Source organism: Episyrphus balteatus, chromosome 2 (assembly GCF_945859705.1).
Source record: "Episyrphus balteatus chromosome 2, idEpiBalt1.1, whole genome shotgun sequence".
NCBI classification, from domain to species: domain Eukaryota; kingdom Metazoa; phylum Arthropoda; class Insecta; order Diptera; family Syrphidae; genus Episyrphus; species Episyrphus balteatus.
This window is the reverse complement of record NC_079135.1, coordinates 6,980,846-7,002,979: the sequence shown is the minus strand read 5'-3', so window position 1 is coordinate 7,002,979 and position 22,134 is coordinate 6,980,846. Positions and strand designations below refer to the sequence as shown.

Genomic DNA, 22,134 nt, shown 5'->3' with positions numbered 1-22,134 from the left:
ATTTAATGTTATGACAAAGAATTTAGCTTTGTTATAAAGATAAAAATGATTTCGGGCAAGTGGAAGCCGTGGCTAGCTCCGCTTTATATTCCAGCCGGAAGGCCCAATTTTCGACCACTTTTTGTCAGTAGTAACGCGCCGAATATTCTCATTGAATGTCTCAATCATCTAGGGCTTATTTGCGTAGACAAGCGACTTTATAACCCCACAAAAAAATAGTCCAGTGGTGTTAAATCGCACGATCTTGCGCTCCACAAAAATTTTCTTCAATAAATTGATTGTTTCGTTGGCTGTATGGCATGTAGCGCTGTTTAGTTGAAACCAAAGGTAGGCACGAAAAACCCATTAATCATGGCTCTATAGCGTTCCCCCATTGACTGTAACATTATGGACATCCTGGTCGATGGCGCCTATTACGGTTGTCAAATATCAATTCATAGATAAACGATAAACTTATCAATTTATAGGCATTTTGATATTACGGTTGTCAATTGATAATTTTGTCGCTATTGTGAACTTTGATTAAAATACAATTGTGAATAGGCGCTATTTTTGTTTCATTTCGTTGTTGTTGGCCTTGGATTTTTAACTTAAAATGTAAGTAATTTGTTTAATTAAGTTTGTTTTATTTGTTAACAAATATTTACGATGTTTTTTTAATAAAAAAATATGATGAGAAAAATTTATCGGGAAGAAAATTTGCAATTGATGGAAAATTTGATACATAGCAAAATTTTTGACATCTATAATAGCGAGTTTATCAAAAGAACAATTCACAATAGATCTCAAATTTATAGCAATTACACAGTTTACCAAAAATTTTGATAGTCGATCACGGTAATATATCGATTCATTCATTTTGTTGATAAATATCAAATATCGTGTTGATATTTGACAACTCAATATTATTTTTGTTATTTTTTCTTCGTTATGATATTTGACAACTGTAATAGAGGCCAATGTATCTTAGAAATAAGTTATTTTAAGTCAATTATAAATAGCAAGTTCAATAAGCCAAAATTGAATTGAAATTCATTTTTGAAAAAATACAGACCATTGTTCCATCTGTTTATAGAGCGCAACAGTGGCTTTTTGAGGAAGTAACGAATTAGCTTATTAACGTACTTTTTCAACCAAAACTTAGCTTCATCTTAGAACAAAATTTTCTTGTGAAAATCGGAATCAAGAGTGACCGCAACTCCCATAGAAAAAAATGTTTGTCGAATTTTTTTCGGGGGAACCCCATAAAATGTTCCGCCTTTGCAGATTTTTAGATAGCCAAAATTTCAGCTCGTTTGGATAAGTCTAAATGGTGCCGACACTCGCTCAAAGTATCAAAAATCTCTGTTTTTCGCGTTTTTTCGCAGTAAATTAGCTCTATCTTCCAAACAGAGGGGGTTATTTTCACTTTTTATATATTAAATTAAAGGTAGTGTTGTTACACATAACTCAGATGCTAAACTTGTTTAGTTTTACTAATAAAAAAAATATTGTCATCAATTTAAATTTTCAGTACTTACCTCAAAAAGACTTGAAGTTCAAACTCGATTTAAAATGAAACTTTCTATGTTATAGAAAGGTATCTAATCGAAATGCTTCTCGTATAATATATAATAATATAATTTTTTTAACAATTTTAAGTGTTTTCAGCCGATTGAAAATAGACACAAGTTTTCTCAAAGCACCTCCAAATCTTTTGCCCGGAAACCCGCATTTTAAAGAAGGCTTTAAAAAAGTGCAATCACTTAAAGTCGTAAATGACATGGCAGAAAGAGGAGTCAAATTAATAACCAATTTTAATAACCTTTTAACTAAAGATGAGGAACAAAAATAATATGTACTTCAAGTAGTCAGTGAGTGCTGAAAATTGTATCCTGATGCTACTACAAAACTACTTTAAGTAAATCTTCTGACACATTTTTTTTTAGTAATAATTACTTTATTAGTTATGTATAAGAAATGTAATGGGGACTTTTCAGGAGTCGATTTTTTCCGTGCGGCGAAGCTTTTCGACTCGTGTGAACGTAATTCGCAGGCGACTAGAGTGACAATCCCTATAGAAAAATCCTAGTCGAACGACATATCGTGCGGCTAAAATCGACTCGTGAAAAGTAGGCATAAGACGATATTAATGGCGTTTTCGATTGGCAGTCCGGAAGCGTCCGGAATCATTCTGAAAGCGTTTTATTCTTACAAAACTGACAGTTTTGTGTGAATAAAATTTTTTCAGAATGATTCCGGACGCTTCCGGACTGCCAATCGAAAACGCCATAAGTTTTTTGTTTTTTTTTTTAGAAATCTGTTAAATGTTTCATTTTTTTTTTGTTAAAACAGTTAAAACCGAAAAAAAAAGTTTAATTTTAAATCGAGTTTGCCCTTAAGCTCTTTTTGAGGTAAGTACTGAAAATTTAAATTGATGACAATTTTTTGTTTTTTTAGTAAAACTAAACAAATTTAGCATCTGGGTTATGTGTAACAACACTACCTTTAATTTAATATATAAAAAGTGAAAATAACCCCCTCTGTTTGGAAGCTAGAGCTAATTTACTGCGAAAAAACGCGAAATACAGAGATTTTTGATACTTTGAGCGAGTGTCGGCACCATTTAGACTTATCCAAACGAGCTGAAATTTTGGCTATCTAAAAATCTGCAAAGGCGGAACATTTTATGGGGTTCCCCCGACCAAATTTCGAAAATCGATTTCTTGCGGTCACTCTAATTTCCCATATCGTATTGGACCCATTCACGGGTCCTTATCACGAATTCCATTCGTATCGCGTATTTTCTACGATTCCCTAAAAAAAACAATCACAAAATACGATCGTAGTGACGAGTTCTATGAAATTTTCCATAACAAACGGATTCCATGGTTGCTTTCTCCTGAATCGTTGCAAATTTCTGATACCTACGAATTGAATTCGAGATAATGAAATGGGAAACCAAATTAAGCATAAATCAAGTGACAGTTATCAAAAAGACCAACTCCAAAAAGAGTATTCCTAGATTGAAAACCACATGTCTTAAAAAAAAACACCCTTTACAACACAGGCATATAATAGACAGCAGAGCCACAGAGCCCGATCACATGAATCAATCCAAAAACTGCGACCAAAACTACGGCAACTGTGCGGGAACTGCAGTCAGTCATTCTTTTGTCTCGTATTTCATGAGTGAGTGGGCCTGACTCAATTGGAATTGGATCCGACCACGAGAGAGAAAGAGTGTGTGGCTACGACACACGGGGTGGAGTGTGCTATACAAAACTATAACAACTATAAATCTCGAGTTAAGTGGTCAGTAAATGCTGGCAGGCAGGCAAAGAGGGAGGCGAAAGGGGAAGACACTCTACGTAATTATAATGAAACCAAATCAATACTCAATTCATCAGCATCATCACACACAACAGACTCAAGAGAGATGAGGCGTGTGATGTGAATAATATAGGTATCGTAGCTCTGTTCGATAACCGAAATCAAAAACCGAGAATTAAACTTACCCGCTTTGACATTCCACCAGAGCTTCTCCTGAGTTACTATCGCTGCTTCTGCAACTGGACACAAGCATACAAAATGAGACGAAACGAGTGCGAATGAGAGTGGCCTTTTTTTTATCCAAAACAATTAAGTCTCAAAATAATTTCAAAAAAACAAAAAAAAAAAAGGGAACAGAAAAATTACTTGGTTGTCGTCGTCGTGCCCTCGTTTTCACTTCGCTTCTTCGTTTTTTATTTTTTTCTTTCTTTCTTTTTCTCTGTGATTTCTGTGTGTTAATCCTTTTCCGGGCAAAATTGTATATTTTTTTTCCGTGCGATGCACTTTTTTTCTTGATTCTCTTTTTTTTTTTACTTTTTGCTGTGATTCACATAATTTTTTTTCATTTCATTATTTTTCAACACAAAAAAACTTCCTCCTGTTCAAAATGAAGAAAAAAACACAAAACCTTAATTAATTTTATTTGCTTATAATTAAGTTTACAACAAATTTTAATACAATTTTTAATGGGAACTTGCAGAATAACAAAATAAATAAAACAATCTTGATTGCAGTTGGTTTTTTCTTGACTTTCTTGATTCTTTTTTTCTTTTAATTTTTCATTTTCACTTGGTTACTTTTTGGGGAGACTCTTCTCTGTCGTAATTTTTGAGCTTAAAAAAAAAGAAGGAATACAAAAATTAAATAATAAAAAAAAAGTAAAGAAAAATGAGATTTTCACGTGCGTACACAAAAAAGCGAGTTCCACACCTCGTCCGATATAAAATAAAGTAAAAACGAAGAAAAAAAAGGAATTTTTTTATTTCCCGTGGGTGGTTTTGAGTTGAGAGAAGAAAAATTACTTTTTTTTTGTTCTTTTTTTTGTGTTGTTACTTTTGTTATGGGAAAAAGAAGAATTATTAAAGTTTTGGCAAGATGTTTCTTTTTCTTTCTTTATTTTTTTTTATTGTTTTTATTTTATTTTATTAAAACAAGAACAGACAACGGACACAACGGACACAACACACCGATCACGACGATTTGAAGACAACGAAGACACACAACACGAACACCGAAGTAGAAATTCTTGGAATGTGAAATGTCAAAAAATTTATTGTGGAACTTGTTTTTTTTTTTATTGAACACACATATATGTATATGTGTGTGGATGTAGTGGTTGAAAATGTGGAATGTGGACATTTTGAGCACAAAAAGTGTAAATGGGGTGTAATGTATTGAGCAAATGTGTTGAGGGAGGATTATACTATAGATTCATATTTTGTTCATTTTTGGTTCTCATGAAGAACTTTGAATTTAATGAGGAATTATAAAAGCTGCGTTGCTTTGGGTACATTATTTATCTACTTAAAGGTTTGACCACACCGGAGGGTATGCGGTAGCGGTACTGGTAGAGGTAACGGTACTTGTATGAAAAAAATTCCAAACTGACATCAAGGTTCAGATGTTGAATTTTTTTCATACAAATATCGTTACCGCTACCCGTACCGCTACCGCATACCCTCCGGTGTGGCCAAGCCTTAAAGCTACTTTGAACTACTTTTTCTCTATTGAAAAGTAGTTGAAAGCAACTTTTAGTGCTAAGCAGCAGATAAATGCTTCCAAAGGAACGCAGCTAAAGAGTGAAATCATGTTCAGGGTATTTTTTACCAAATCATACGCATTTAAACTCTTTTAAAACAAATTAACTACAAATTTTGACATAAATGTAAAGTTTTTTATTTGCATTTAAAATCAAATTCATCAAAATAGCCAGCATAACCAACTAACTTTTCAGCTTTGGTAAAGGTATTATAGAAGCTACATTTCAGCTTCTTTTTAACTTAAGTAAGGTTGTTGGGCATGGGAAAAGGAGAACGTAACACAAGTTTGTATTTAGAAGGTCTATAAGAACCCTACTAACAATTTTGCTTCTATAATGCTTTACAGAATCAACAATTGCATCTGTAAAGCTTTATATAACCAAAATTGTCTGTCGAGAAACTTAAACGAAGCTTTACCGAAGCTCTACCGAAGATTTTAGATTTGATAGATAGCTTCAGAAGAGCTTATATAGCTTTTTAATACATGTCTTATCGAAATTAGAAAAACAACTACAAAAACAAAAAAGAATTTTCTTTTTTAATTTGATTTTAAATCATGAATTTTATCTTTTAATCTGAAATTATATACAACATTCCACTGTTTTTAGTATATCTATTAATAATAATTTTAAAATTTTATAATTTTTTTACCACACCCAGGAATCGAACTTCGTACCTACTTGGTGGCAGTCAACCACTCTACCCACTCGTCCATACTAGTATATTTATTGAAAATGAAATCAAAAACTTAATCAGTTCAAATAGCAGAATGTCAAACAAATGCCTGAGCTAAATTATTCAATAGGTGTGTTTTTTATTACCACCGGGCTTAACTGGACAAATAAAACACAGTCGGGGCTAAGCAATTTACATGTTAAATACAACAACACCTTAGCCCCGTGGGCTTACTTGTTTAGCCCGGAGATTTATCTGGGCTTAACTTTTTGAACAGTTTTAAATCGGTACTACCAAACTATTGTTTAGAATTTGTTTAAAAACGTGAAAACTCACTTTTGGAATGACAAAATGTATTTAACTAGTTTTGGTAGCATACATTTTTGTGCCTATTTGTAAAACATATAAGAAAAATACAAGAAAAACCCGAAAGCGAAAATATGACAACTCTAAATTTTTGTTTTGTCTGCTGTTTTCGGAACATTCAATATGCAGTGCTGCCAAGATTTCAGGTTAAGCCCCGAGGAGTTTTTTTTGTCCATTTAAGACCGGTGGTAATAAAAAACACACCTAATGTCAAAACCAAAAAGTGTCCGAGCTAGATTATTCAATATCAAATACAAAACTTGGTAATTTCTATAAAGCTTATATAAATTCATTAAACAGGCTTATCCGAAAAACAAGTTTTCTTCGGTTATGTTTCTTTAACAGTATTTAAACAACTTATTAGAAGTTGTATAAGCAATTAAATTCTAAAGCAAGCTCAATACAAGCTATATAAAAAGTAGTACCTGCGAGACTTCAATTTATAGAAGCTGTTGTGTAAGTTGGGTATACCTAATCCCAACTAACGCAGCTACTTATATGTATAAAGCATATAGCTTTCTTTAGAATTTAATTGCTTATAGAAGTTTGAACTTGTTTAAGAACTTCTAATAAGTTGTTTAAATACTGTTAAAGAAACTTAACCGAAGAAAGCTTGCTTTATAGAAGCTTTACAGAAATTACCAAGTTTTGTATTTGATTTTTAATTATGAAATTGAATAATCTAGCTTGGACATTTTTTGGTTTTTCACATAAAATTGCAGATACGAAGTTCAATTCCTAAGTGAAGCCTAGGACGCAGCTGAAGAGAAAATTTTTTTAAGTCTCCTTGGTCAGCGAATATTTTAACAAAAAAACCATCTAATATTAAGGCTTAACTACATACCTACACCACTCTTTGAAAAAGTACAAAAGTGAAAATATATTTTTTCAGGCTAGTGCAATTGTTTTGTGAAAAAGAGTATACAAATTGTTTTTTGTGAAAAAGAGTATCTATACAAATTGTTTTTTAAACCAAAAAATAAGCTTTCTGCATCATTTGTTTTAATTTTCCAGCCCGAAAAACTATACAAAACTGCGTTTGAAAATTTTCACTTTTGTACTTTTTCACTTTCTGAGCCAATGTAGTTAAGGCTTTAAGGCTTGGCCACACTGGAGGGTACGCGGCAGCGGTACGGGTAGCGGCAACTATATTTGTATTAAAAAAATTCCATACCCGAACGTTGATGTGTCAGTTTGGAATTTTTTCCATACAAATACCCGTACCGTTACCTGTACCTCTACCGCGTACCCTCCGGTGTGGCGAAGCCTTTACTTACAGGGCTATTCTGGGCAACCTCACTGATGTCTCACAAGTCACAATAACCTCATAACTCCAGTTAAACTCGATTTTGTGACTTTTTCGTATTCTAACGAAAACCTCACAGTCACAAGAACCTCATAAGGTGTGGTGAGTTTGATTTTGTGAGGTTTTTCGAATTCTGGCGTACCCTCACAACTTGTGAGCCTCATAAAAATTGTAAAAATTGTGATCTCCTTCAGAGCAGGTCACAACTCACAAATTACTAGAATTTTGACATTTTTTATGTCCATAAAATGTTTTGAGAACAAATAATTTTAGTTTTTTTATTTGTTAGTCAATAAAAATGGAATTAGACCTAATTTTGTTGTATCTAGTCATAATCCCATATGACTTTCTTAATAATTTATATCTTCTCTGTAGGAAACTCAGGACTATCGTCACAGTAGCTTTTGCTGTATCGAAATCAAATTCTCATTGAATCTGGAAAAAAGCCTTCAATCAGGTTAACACTATCAAGAGCAAGTGCTCTCCTAAACAGTACGAGACGAACAAAATAAGCCCAGAGTGGGCAACGTTATTTTTGACCCAGCATTAGGATTTCATGCGTGAGACTCAAACACCGTTGAAAGAAAGAATTTACAAACTAGCTGCCAGTCCAGTGGACTGGTTGGTTACAAGAAACACAAAGCTGTGGAAGACATCGATTCTGGTAAGCTATTTTTTTTCTAGATTCTATGGTGTCTAACTAGCTTATTAAATTTATAGACAATTGTCCACCATCTGTGCTGAAGAAGCTTTCCAATAAACAAAGTAATGCTTAAAAACCTGCGTCAAGCCACCGAAGTTGGTGTCAATCGCAAACAACATAAAAAGACTATATAGCAAAACGCTTAAAATCAGCAGCGGCAACATCATCGACAAGTGCGCATACAACAATTACAACAACTTCAGTATATCAGCCCCAAACACCGAATATAATAAACAGAGTCTAATGACGTCCGCAGTTGAAGTTCCTTAGCCTAATTGGCAATTTTTAGTCATCACAGGTAAACCCTTAATTTAGGATTTTTAGATCATACTATTTTCAAAAGCTTTATTTTTCTTAGGTTGACACAATAAATCAACAGGCCAAAATCAGCCTCCAGTTGACCACAAGATACAAATAAGGCCAATTGTCAATGATTCAGGCCTTTAAATCATTCCACACTACAACGGCCAACTCACAATCATCACCCACGGCAACAGTAGCAACATCAGCAATAGCAACAAGAAGCCAATGCCAAAGCATTAGCGTATGCACTTATGCAGCCATAATGCAACTACCAGACCATAAGCAATACCCCAAGTTCCGCAAACACTGTGTGTCTCAATTTTGTTTTTACCGATCTCAAATTCACCAAAAGATCACCAATCGCAGACTCTGTTGAAAAATTTAATTTGTTTTGATTTACAAAAATCTTTCCTAAATTCTAGAAATTAGAGATTTATATTTTTTTTAGAAAAATTATTTTATTAAAACGCATCTTACAATAAAAATAACGTATGAATGCAACCAAAATCATAAATTTGAAGTGTTTTTTCTCAGATACGTGGGTTTGCGCCATCTACTAAATGGCAGGCGAACTGGAGTTCAAAAGACAAGCGTTCAAGCTCCATTTGTCTTACAAGCATATTAATATACACGACCTGGTGCAAGTGTTGATTCCTCCGTCACCGATGAGAACAGATGGAGAGTTTTTTGTATACTCTTAAAGATGGGGACACAAAAACTTTGTCACGACAGCCAAATAATATTTCTTGCTTTATGTTCTTTCATAAACCGCTCGCCAATTCTTAATGCAAAGAAAATGGGCTCAATATTGAGTACCTTCTCGAATACAAAGAGAATCAATTGCGAATGTGTAGTTTTGTCTTAAAATTGAAAAGAAAATATTATATATTCTTTCAATAAAAAGAATTAATTCTCAATCTTACCTCATACAGAGGATGCAACAAATACTCGAACAGTTATTAACCTTCCATCCAATCACAATATATCACAACACTATTGTCGTATACTCGCCCATTTGCAATTGCAAAAAATCACATCGAATATCTGAGCATCTAACAGGAACTCAATGACGTTTGGAAACAAATGTGCGAATGTGATTTCCCATGCAACTAATATGGCCTTGAAAGCCCAAACCAAGAAGAAATTGCCTTTTTAGATTACTCCATATTCCTGCATTAGATTGGAATGATGATTTTGTATAAGTTAATTTTGATTTGTTTTTTGGCTTACCTCATTTTTTTTTTAACAAAAGAAAATGCAGCCCCAGCAGATTTAGTAAAGAAAATCCTTTTTTTTTCTAAACAGGCGGATGCGGGCGTGAATGATCCATTATACAATTCTAGTTGGTTTGATATTCCATTTTTTTTTTTTTTGTTTGCTGAAAAATATTAATTTTAAAACTTAAGGTTCATTCGAAATAATATAAACAAGGGAGAAATTACTTATTTTTTTGGCAGTTCTAATAATTACAGCCTACTTCGGGTTGAAATTTTCGGTCTGGTAAATAAGGTGTATGGATGTTATTGTTGATGACGAAATTTGTCTACGTCGAAGGTTGTATGGTATATTCAGTTTGATAAAAAAAAATAGCCATTTATTCATAAGTGAAATTGAATTACTTATATAAATAATTTGGAGGAGGTTGTAATCCATTAGTTGGAAGTGTTGTTAGATAATTTTTATATTTCCTGCATATGTGCATGAAATATGCTTGGTTATTGAGTCCGATTTGTGAGCGTGTTTTGAAGAATTCTTTGTCAACATTTATGCGTTCGTATTTAAATTCCATGTTTGCCTTTGTTTTCCAGCTTAATTCGTCTGAACGTATCAGATTCTCTGTACCAGCAAACCAGAGAGATCAAATTTTTGCAGTCCTTCATTGCCACCAAGACGGACAACCAATTTGTCGTACTTTTTTTGACAAGATTGCGGAGTTTTGTTGCTTTGGGTGAGAACGAAATAAGTTTCGGGCTAGCGATTGGTGTTGCGGCACCTTTGCCGATACTTTAAGTCAAAGTGGCAATCTTTTCACATTCACTCTTCAGTTGATCAACCTAATATGGACGCTTTGAGAGCCATTGTTTTCCTAAAAGTAAAAATCTTCATTTACAAAAAGCGGAGAAGGATTGCATTCACTTATTGTGCATGACTTGATTTAAATGCAATCAATACTACTTGCCGTTGTAATAGGTAACTCATGCCATCCGATGCCGGTGATCCAAACACTTCCAAACTTAAATCTTATCTTTTGATGAGTTTCACGTTCTTTTGAGTCTCTCTGACTGCCTGGTACAGGTTGGAGTCCATCTCGACGAATGTCTTGAACTGCGCCAAGTTTACACTTTTCTTATAAACAAGTGCAATTATATCATCAAATGCAAAAATTAAGTTGGGATTGTTAAAAAAATTATTAATTTCTTGAGAGTTTATTAATTCTAAAATATGTGAATTGAATATTGTTTTTTTTTTATCTGACAAATCAGCTGGTTGTCAAAATAAGAAACTCACCTCTATCGTGGTGAATTTGTTGTGAGGTTTCTTATGAGGTTTTTCGCAGAATACGAAATTGTGACAACCTCATAAGAAACCTCACAAAAAAAACCTCACAAAAAATTGTGACTTGTGAGCATCACAACTCCAGAATAGCCCTGTTAGTCAGCTATTACATGAAGCCTCAAGAGGCTTGACTCTTTTTTCTAATTTTCTTTTGATAATCATTCTGTGAGGCGTGTACTATTACACGATGCCTCTTGAGTCCAGGACTCAAATTTGACATTTCTCTTTTGATTTAAAATTTGTTGTTGTATTGCACCAAGAAGCAAAAAGAAATGAAAGAGAATGTTGAAAAAAGGAAAAGTGGAAAAAGAAACGTCAAAAAAGAGTCTCAGAATTCCGACCCACGACTCTCTGGTCGGATAATTTTTTGTTTCATCTTTTTTCTCTTTTGCACCCATTACGTTTGAAAAGAGGCGCGCCTCTTGAGGCTTCATGTAATAGCTGACTTACTATTCGCTGTAGCGAGAGAATAACGAATATAGCTATCGAAAATCCATCGCCAGCATTTTTTTTTTTTTTTTTTGTTTTTTTCATATAAATTTTTACTGAGCTGTTTACCCAACAACCTATAAAACATACCTAATAGTTAACATCGGCGAATAAAAAAATGCACGTCTAACATAAATAAAATATTCTAATGAAGGCGAGGCCTAATAGGTATGGATTATTACTCGTTGTAGTGAGAGAAACCATCTCTAACCTGAGAAACGATTAAAATTCTATCGCTCATCTCTAGCTGTCAATTTTTTTCTCTAGTTCGAAAAAATTGCCATCCCCCACCACACACACACAAAAAATCACAAGTCCAAGTACCTGTCAACACAAAAACAAGGGTTGAAAAAAATATAAATCATGGCGACGACATTGGGAAAAGTTGACTTGGAAAAGGTAAAAAATTTATAAAAAATTCTATTTTCTTTGTTTCCCAATCATTTTAAATCTATCCAAATTTCTATCTAACAGCTTAAACTAGATGTTCAAGTTAAATTTGATAAAATTCGCGAAGCCCTTAATGTCCGTGAAAAGCTTTTGTTGCGACAAATCGATGTCATCCTCACCAGTCGACAGCACAAAAATGCATCTGCCTCGTCTGTGTCTGTCTTATCTTCAACAACAAATAATAATCCACGAAGAAGCACAAATGCTGGACAAACTCCACCAGCAACCACATCTTCCGAATGCGATGAAATACAATTAATTGCTGACAACGAAGAGAATATCTTGAATTCCATTCGATCTTATGGAAAATTCAATTTGGACAATATCAATTTGGCTTTGCAAGATTTGTACATAAACGAGGACTACATTGCACCTGGAATTGACCATGACACAATGTACAAGTGTCTGAGTAATAATTCCAGCGATGCTAGCAATGGCAACGATGAGGAATCAATTGTTGTTGACTTCTCGACGAATAAGAAACTTATTCGTGATAATGTCAGCAGCATGAATGAATCCATCATCAATATAACATTGAATGAAGCCAAAGAATTGATTCGGAAGTCGAACAAGCTGTCTGGGACAGCAACGACTACCGCCACTGAAACAGATGCACCAATAATGCCTTTGAATTTGGAAGGTGAGTTTGTTTTTATCTAAATGAACAATATATCAAATTATCTTTTGACAAAGTTTCTAAAAGGTTTGAAGACTTCAGTAACAAAGAATTCTTAAATACGATTCAACATCACCTTCCTTAATAATTTGATTTCCTTTAAAGATTTTTGTACTTTTTTCTTGGCGCACCTAGCAAGCAATCAAATTGCAATTGTAGTTTGGGTGTGGCCAGTGTTTCGAAGATTTTTGTATCAAATATTTATGTTTAATAGCTCAATTTCCATACTTGAGAGGTAAAATTCTTTCTGTAGAGATATTTCATTTTTCATGACGTAAACATTTACTTGACACCTTGACTGCAATGATGTTAAATGTTTTGAGTTCCATTTTGAAAAGATGATATAAACAAAAGATTCTTATATGCAAGTATGAAGAAACGAACAATGAAAGTACATATTTTCCTTGGGGAGACATTGATTGAGGCTATAGTTTGGTTGACGGAGATATACACTCCTCGCCACTTGAATAGGACACCCTTTTTGTTTTTAGTAAAGTGGATATAACTCCAGTCTCTTAATAGTTAACTGTTCAATATTTTACTATTTTGAATGTACCCTTATGCACTCTCTCTGTGAGCAAGATCATTCATTTTCAATGCCCCGTTCGTTAAATTTTGCAATTTTTTGCAGAACAACTGAGAAAAAATTGCTCCTATTTTTGTTCACTTGAATAGGACACCCCCTTTTTAATTGGTTTTCGTGTGCAAATCAAAGAAGGTGGAAATGCAAAAATGTTTTCCGATGTCTCTTATTAATTTTTAGCCCTCTAAAATAATTTTTTTTCTCATTGGAGAAAACATGCTTTACTTCATGTCATAAAGAAACAGAAACTAAGGCGTTGTTCTTTACTGCAGGTGTTAACCTTTGGTTTTTTCTTAAGCTGTAATCTCCTCAAGTCTTTAGCCTTCGAAATCACTCGCCTCACTACGGATGCACTTGCTTTTTAACCACTTTTTCGTTTTTTTTCGGCGGCAAAGTCATGTAAATTTTATGCGAGTCGTTTAATCGCTCTTCTGTCAGCTGCAGTAACGGCACTCATTGTTAAGCCTTTCATATTTTTTCCACAGTTGGACTCGTTTCGTAAAGTAAAAAAAAATGAAAACATTTTTCGGCTTTGATGCGTTTTTTTACCTTTTTGGTGAAAAATCGGGTGACACTCTAGATTTTCGCTATTTCTTCCTCTGCCAATAATTTCGCGCGACCCATTTAAATTTAAATTAGCTTAAAATTACTAAGAGACATCGGAAAACATTTTTGCATTTCCACCTTCTTTGATTTGCACACGAAAACCAATTAAAAAGGGGGTGTCCTATTCAAGTGAACAAAAATAGGAGCAATTTTTTCTCAGTTGTTCTGCAAAAAATTGCAAAATTTAACGAAGGGGGCATTGAAAATGAATGATCTTGCTCACAGAGAGAGTGCATAAGGGTACATTCAAAATAGTAAAATATTGAACAGTCAACTATTAAGAGACTGGAGTTATATCCACTTTACTAAAAACAAAAAGGGTGTCCTATTCAAGTGGCGAGGAGTGTATGTTAACAGTTTGTTTATAAGTCAACAAGGGCAGTAATATTGTCCCGTTTCTGCTTGAACCTCGAAAGTACATTTTTTTAAAAGATTTAATTTTCTGCTAAACATTGCTCTAAAACTTACAGAAAGAATAGATACAAAGGTTTAAGTGTAGAAACAACTCAATCAATATGTCATAAACATAACTTGATTTCCCTTTGTTCAATTCATATTTGTAACTTTGAGAAAAATGTATATTTATTTTAAGAACTGAACAAAATTTGCTATGTAGATACGTGGTTCAGGCATAAAAGGGATTGTATTAAACTGAACGATAAATTAGATTGACTATTTTTGGAATGAAATTTAACTGTTCAAAAAAGAAGAAAATTGGTTTTATAATACAAATTCTATAAACTACTGAAATCAGTAAAGTAGAAGAATAAGCACTATATTTAATTGGACTTGTTAAATTTTATTGATTTAATATAGCTTTTTATGGCCTTTAGTCCATACAAAACCGTTTAACACATGAAGCATATTTCAAGTAATTCCATCACGGGTTACAGAAATCAACTTTATATTTAAGGAGATGGTATGCTAACTAAAAAAACACGAACTAATGGCCGATTTCATAAACTTTTAACAGGCTTTTAAAATTTTAAATGACGTTTTTTTATATGGAACAAACGTCATTTAAGGATGCAAAAGCCTGATAAATATTTAAAAGGGCTTTATGAAATTGGCCATAAATGTATGAAAAAAATTATTTTTATTATCTAACATTATGCTTCTTCTTTAATTTCATCGTTTGGTTTATCATATGAGATATCCAAGTCTTTAACCGTATCCCTTCGCAATACGTCTTGAATATATGATGGTGCAAGTCGAACTAGAAACACTCTAATAGTTTGCTCTTATAAAAATATTCTATTGTGTTGTAAGCTGAAGAAAGTGTTAACAATTTTACATCTTTCTCAATCCCCCTTTCATTATTTTAGAAGTTAATTTTTTTTTTCAGTTCAACTAGAGCTTGTACAGTATTCTGATCTCTAATCCTTTAAGTTTTCCTTGTGCCATGGTGGAAGCACATCTTTTCATGTGAACATTGGGACGATATTTATTTTTTGATGCTGCATTTCGATAAAAATCCTCAATTTTCGGAACAAGATACATTTGTATGGTTTTTAGAAGAAATTTAAAGATTGTACGAAACGGTGTAGAATGAAAATCAATGGACTTTAAACTCGACATAGATAATGTTTCTGTATACGGGCTATACAATGAAATAGAAATGATAAAGGTTGTTATAACATTATTTGTTATATTATGCGCAGGGATTAATATTATACAACTCTACTGGTTTACGTTTTGAATGAGACTCTACTTGTCGTGTCATTCCGATAGTCGCGAGCCCAACTTCCTCAGTGGATAATCGTCGGCACGTTTAAAGATTCAGCACAATTCAATTATTGTCTTACTGCACTTTGATTGAACCAAAACAATATCCGAATGATGTTACCGAATGGACAATTAAAGTGAACATTACAATTAAAGTGTGCTGAGTTCAACGCACGACGATTTCCTCTGGTAAGTATGGAAGAGGGCACAAAAAGGTCCTATACAGGTAATTCAAGGTTCCTTGAAGTCTTTACTTCTTTAATGTCTTCTTATTCCGTAGAAACAGAGTATTTTTCGTACATTTAATGAGATAAGATATTGCAATGGCAGGGAATATACAGCTGTTAAAAAAAAAATATGTAGTAGCACTGCAAATAGAATACAATACAAATATTATTAAAGAAAAAGTACAAATATATCTTATATAAAAACAGATAATTTAACAAAATAATATTTAGTGGTTTAATCATTATTGATTTCACAAAAAAAGAAAAAAAAAATCTCCGCGTTTCGTGGTGTTTTCTATGTTTGGTGGATGACGAAAGTATTGCCCTGACCCTAAACGGCTTTACAAAAGCACAAATTTGCTTTTATCTATCAAAAAAATAATTTTTTATTTATCAACAGATCAAATTATTACACTTTCTGTATCTCAAAATGTATCTCTCTTCTTTAAGGGTTGTTTTTTTTTGTTGTCTTCCAACCATTTGAGTGATAGGTGTGGTACAGTCTAAAATATTTTCAAATTTCAATACTAGATGCTAATCCCTAAATCTCTCAACACGCTTTTAGTATAGTCACTTTTAAAAAGGAGCTGTTCAAATTCAAATTCAAATTTAGATTTATTGAGACTTATTTCTGATTACATTAAAGTACTTATGTTTGAAATACATTAGTATATTTAAAAAAACTGACTTAGAATTGGTCTAGCTTTAACATTTCAATAATTAAATTAATAGACTTGTTAATTCTATAATATGTTAAGGTAAGAAACTTATATAGTATTAGGAATAATTTTAGTGCTGCTCAAAGGCACTTACAAAATTTACAAAATGTGTAGGTTTTCTTAAAACTAAATATAAAGACAAACGTATATAGAACTTAGAAATTTAGTTTTGATTAGTTTAAAAACAGAGTTTTATCCGTTTCGATGGACATTTCGCAGATTCTTACATATCTTTTGATGGATATGTTTTCTTAAGCAAAACATACAAATAACAGAGAGTTATGGATCGTTATGGACTTCGACTCCATTAGAGATCGTTGCTGTAGTTTAAAGTAAAGGTCATGCTACCAAATAGTAGTTTTTCACAAACAAAATACCGTTTGCTAGAAAATAAACAAGTTCCGTTTTCTTCTCCAAAAGTCTATAACTACTTGTCTGAAACGGCTATTGGCATATCATCTGTAAAGGCAATAACCTTGCAATTTTCCTTCTCTAGCAACTTCGTTGATGAAGAACCTTTTCCAATGATCTTTTTATCAGGAATATAAGAAAACCCAATACAGCTGGACATGATTGAACAAAGTTAAATATTTATACCGTTTAGACACGTTCAACCAAAAGAATCCTTAAAAAAGTCCACTAATAAAGCAAGATTCTTACTTCCAACCATAGTATTATAAAGAAAAAATGTACTAACCAGAAAATATTAGAATTGTTGTTTTTGCAATTTATTTGTTATATTTTTTCATTTCCTTTTTTTAATTTAATAGGAATTCTCGATGAAGATGAATTTGATGACGTTGATGGTGATGGCATGCCAGCAGCACCAACCCATTCAAAATCTTCACAAACTATCGAAAACAGCAAACGCAAATTACGCTTTAAGCCAAAAATCACAATCAACAATTGCAATGGCACCATCAATTTGAAAAACATTTCAAATCTAACAATCAATTGTGCTACCGAAGATTCGTTTAAAGCAACCGAACCGACAAGTGCGACAAATAATAAAAATGGCGACTTACCAAAGAGTACCACTGTCACAACCAACACAACAACTTCGACCAGCAGTGCTGGCAGCAATCACAGCAGCAATAGCAGTGCCAATAGTGCTTCCAGCAGCAATGCAATTTCACCTCAACAAAATGATAAAAAACGTCATAATGTTGATGTCGAATTCAATGATGATGATCGATCGGCTACTTGTGAATTCTATAATCGTCTGTTGAATGAAATCAAAAATAGTCTTAAACAGAAGTCTCCTAAAATTATAACCGATAATCAGCGTTATGTTAGTGGAACGACGGACAATGATGATGAGGATGAACGTCAACCAGTGACTTCTACCACAACTGACGATAGCAATGGCAATGAGACATCATCAAAGACGACATCACAATCGATGCCAATGGCACCAAATAAAAAGTTGGTTTTGAGGAATTTCGAAAATTTGAAAATTATCCTGGAAGCCAACGATAATAGCGATGCAATGCGACCAGTTCAGATTGAACAGTGGCTGGCTGAGATTATATCGGAAACAGAAATTGAACCAATGCAAAATACTGATATATTGGAGCACAGTAAGATTCATGGTGAGACTTGTTGAATAGTGGACTGTTGGAAACGACAGTTCTTGAGGTAGATTTAATTATGAAAACTATTTAAATAGAGAAAGGCTCAAATTGGAAAAAAAAAATAGGATTGATTAAAGTAGATGTGATCTTTATTTGTAGGTTTATGAGGGAAATTATTTTTTTTTATCTAGATTAAAAATAATTATTTGATTTGTGCGAAAGGTAGGAAGATACAAATACAAAGATCAAACTTAGGGTTTTAATTTGAAAAATATTCATTTTTACTTCTCCAAATTTGTGTTTTCTTGCTCATCCCATACTTACCATTTTTTATCTTTTTTAAAACTCCCACTCCCATTTTTTATGGATTGGGTAGTATTTTAAATGGAAAACTATTTTAATGGGTTTTAGAGGAATTGCTTCATTCCTTAGAGGATTATTTCACGTTTACATTAGTCTCAAACTGCGAAAGTGAATTTAGTCCCCAAATTTGATACATTTTATTTTTTTGTAAGTATGTAATTGTCTGGCTGGGACATTTTCAACAAGAATAATTTTCAGTTTCTTTGGTGAACCTCTTCGCTTCGCAGTTTCTCATGATTTTCTTTTTTGGTGGTCACTCCCGTTTACTCAATAGTTTATCGTTCATTGAAATTTATTTCTTCGCCTTCAAGTTGGACCCATCCGAAATATTTTATAATAGATGGATTTGATTTCAAAACCTCTGGCCTGACATTCCATTGCACTAACCATTCACCAAGAGTAAATACACGAACAAATTTTTCGAAATCGACTTCAATATTTTCAGTGAATTCTCTTATATGTTAACTCCCCAAGCTTTTGTACATATCTATCTTGTGCGGTTTTCATTTGTGGCCAGAGATTTTATGATAAAAGTATTTCTTTTTTGCAAACTTTTAAAAATACGTTCCGAACATTTAATTGAGTTTTTCTTATAAAAAAATATACTTCCAGTAGGCTTCCAAAACAATTGGCTAAGAAAAACATTAGAAAAGCAGAATGCGACAAAAAATTAACTGAAAACATGAATCCAAAAACTAGTATCAAAAGTAAATTATAATTTACTTAGAATATATTCTTCAAATTGTGGTTAAATATTTTTTAAGTATGTAAACGGTCATTCAAGCTTATATCAATGAACTCCTATATTTAGTCAATGCGCTCATTCCCATACTTATCAGAAAAAAAATAAATAAATAAATCGCCGCGAGGATTTTTAATTACATTTTAAAATTAATATGATTGTGCTTTGTGCGTTCTAAAAAACTATTATTAGTTTTAATTATAAATTTATTTGTCCTTTTTGGCACAGTTAACCGTAAAGTTTTGAAACCATTTACTATTTTCTAAAGAAACATTCAAAATATTTAAATTTGTAATTGCTCTTATTGATGCATTTCATTTAAACTTAAAAAAAAAATAAGTTTTAACTATCAGAACTAGTTGCATTGAAAATTTTTAAAAACAAAGAATACTTTGGTCAACAAGATTTTTGTTAAACTTCGCTGAGCTCGAATCTGAAGAATATGTATTTTGGATTCTGTAACAAAAAAAAGTTTGATTTTGTTGACCAGTATTATACTCGTAGATTTTATTTTAAAGGAATAATAATTCCCCGTTTAAAAATAGGTTTAAAATTTTATAGTAGACAGTTTTTAGGATTTGATAACTCAATAAATTAGTTAATTATTTCATACTTACTCAGCAACCTTTAACTTTATGAGCAAGAGAATAGCTAAAGCTCTAAATTTTGACATAATAATTCGCCCTCTTACCAAGCTAGAACAAATGCATAGCTAAAAAACCCCTGCCCTTAAACATTGTCGAATATTGGTATGACAATCCCTTGTATGGTCTTTTTCCAAGCAAACATCAGCAAATATAATCAGTCTTCCATTGCGAAACTTTACCAATATTCGCTTCGTATTTATTCATTATTTTGCCATTCCTTTCTTAACTCATAGATCAGAGATCACACTTCTCTAACTCATTTCATTCCTAATATTCTAAAAGTATTACTATCCTACATTGACATTATTTAAATACTATAAAATATACACTATCCACAAATTCATCAATTTTTTTTAGCACTTCTTTTAACAAATTAACATAAAACATAATTCACAAAAATATTCATCACAAAAACTAAACAAACTAATCAACAACAAAAAAATATTACATAACTTATTTGTCGTATGCATTTATGTCGTTTAATATAATTAGATTTAGATTATTTAATAACAAAAAAAAAATTATATCATTATTTTATTTAAGGATATTAGAATTATAAATAAATAAATATATTTTTATTTTAAATTATTTTTAATTTTGAAAATAAAGTATTATTTTCTATGTTGTCTTTTTAATTAGAAATGATTTTATCTTCTCTTTTTATCTCTATAAATGGAAATAAATAGTTCAAATCAAGAGAAAACAAATTTTTAAAATAGCATACAAATAAAAAATACAAATATTATAAATTAAAAAACAAAAATAAAGAAATATTCCAGATTTAAATTATAGCAACAAACATACAAAAAATATGTACTTAAAATATTATTATTATAAATTGAAATACAAAATAAAGAAATATTATAGTATTTACACAGGCATATACAGGGTGTCCCAAAAGTAATGGATCAAACGAAATATGCTGATAGGCCAACTTAAGGGCTCTCAGAATTTGGTAACTTGTTCATCCCAAATCCTTACGGTTTTCGATTTAATGCAGTTTTTGTGAAATTTCGAAAAATGCCGACTTTGCATCAGTATTTTGCTTCCTCCGCTCATAATTGATTTTTGTTTTTTAAAATTCTTCCACTAAAACGTTGCCTAATAATAGGAAATAATTAATTAATCAAAATATTTTTTATTTCATACGCCAATTTGCTGCAAATTAATTAACAGTTTCATGTTTTATAAAAACTCAATTTCTTACTTTTATTTCAGAGCAGCATCCCGAAAAAAAATTGTATGGTGTGATACTGGTTTATTATTTTAAAACCTTGCCGTGTTATTGCAGTTTTCAAAAATGTATAAAAATTTCCAAAGTTGAAATTAGAACAAAAGATATTACAATTTGAATGTAACAAAACAGGGTTTTTCAGAGAAAAATAACAAACAAAAGTCGAGACTTTTATTCAAAAAGAAATAAACAAACAACAATCGAGAAAATGTGTTTATTTTTCTTTGTTATTTTTCTCTGAAAAGCCCTGTTTTGTTGCATTTAAATTATAATATCTTTCGTTCTAATTTCAACTTTGGAAATTTTTATACATTTTTGAAAACTGCAATAACACGGCAAGTTTTTAAAATAATAAACCAGTATCACACCATACAATTTTTTTTCGGGATGCTGCTCTGAAATAAAAGAAAGAAATTGAGTTTTTATAAAACATGAAACTGTTAATTAATTTGCAGCAAAATGGCGTATGAAATAAAAAATATTTTGATTAATTAATTATTTCCTATTATTAAGCAACGTTTTAGTGGAAGAATTTTAAAAAACAAAAATCAATTATGAGCGGAGGAAGCAAAATACTGATGCAAAGTCGGCATTTTTCGAAATTTCACAAAAACTGCATTAAATCGAAAACCGTAAGGATTTGGGATGAACAAGTTACCAAATTCTGAGAGCCCTTAAGTTGGCCTATCAGCATATTTCGTTTGATCCATTACTTTTGGGACACCCTGTACAAGAACTTTTATTTATTTTGAATCAAGATTAATTTTTCAGAATAAGAGATGGATTATGTAATCGCTATGTAATTTTAGCTAGAATTTTTTTTTTTATTAATTTAAACTTACACTTTAATTAATCTTTTATCAAATTTTATTCTTCTAAACCTATTTTGTATGTCACAATTTTTCGATAGATTTATAACTTGCGCATCATTTATAATGGTTTTGTTTGGTCGTCCTCAAGTTGAACCCTAAAAAACTTGAGGTAAAACTAAAAAGAGTTGTTGAAATATGTACTTTGATCAAAAATATTTTAAACTAAGTGGTAAATATATTTTTGACCCTTATTGTTTGCTTGCATTTTATGTGATACCCAAAAAAAAAAAAAAAAATGAAGGAACT

At 32.0% G+C, this 22,134-nt stretch overlaps 2 protein-coding genes and 2 long non-coding RNA genes across 13 annotated transcripts in view; 2 read left to right on the top strand and 2 right to left on the bottom strand.

The window, feature by feature from the left end:
• LOC129912773 (palmitoyltransferase app) overlaps positions 1–4,486 on the bottom strand; it is an 83,011-nt gene extending 78,525 nt beyond the window's left edge. For 2 of the 7 annotated variants that reach the window (XM_055991185.1, XM_055991184.1), the window contains exon 1: positions 3,498–4,448. The gene's annotated coding sequence lies outside the window, so the exon portion shown is untranslated. Of the gene's footprint in view, positions 1–3,497 lie in introns of all 7 variants that reach the window. The other 5 variants (XM_055991181.1, XM_055991180.1, XM_055991179.1 and 2 more) reach the window with 5 other exon arrangements.
• Positions 4,487–7,395: 2,909 nt separating this feature from the next.
• Positions 7,396–8,843, top strand: LOC129911553 (uncharacterized). 4 transcript variants are annotated; one of them, XR_008771660.1, is made up of 4 exons: positions 7,396–7,516; positions 7,795–8,083; positions 8,140–8,420; positions 8,481–8,843. It is a non-coding gene; the product is annotated as an uncharacterized LOC129911553 (long non-coding RNA). The 4 variants fall into 4 exon arrangements; XR_008771659.1 differs by having other exon boundaries at positions 7,396–7,521; XR_008771658.1 differs by having other exon boundaries at positions 7,396–7,618.
• A 28-nt stretch (positions 8,844–8,871) lies between these two features.
• LOC129911555 (uncharacterized) lies at positions 8,872–10,312 on the bottom strand. The gene is made up of 5 exons (XR_008771661.1): positions 10,045–10,312; positions 9,868–9,968; positions 9,656–9,803; positions 9,349–9,595; positions 8,872–9,244 (listed from the first exon to the last, which is right to left on the bottom strand). It is a non-coding gene; the product is annotated as an uncharacterized LOC129911555 (long non-coding RNA).
• Positions 10,313–11,759: 1,447 nt separating this feature from the next.
• LOC129910494 (putative uncharacterized protein DDB_G0277255) lies at positions 11,760–19,103 on the top strand. Its single transcript, XM_055987897.1, has 3 exons — positions 11,760–11,869; positions 11,945–12,560; positions 17,227–19,103. Exons 1-3 carry the CDS (start codon positions 11,834–11,836, stop codon positions 18,060–18,062), a joined length of 1,488 nt encoding a protein of 495 aa, XP_055843872.1. The 5' UTR covers positions 11,760–11,833; the 3' UTR covers positions 18,063–19,103.
• Positions 19,104–22,134: the final 3,031 nt, after the last annotated feature.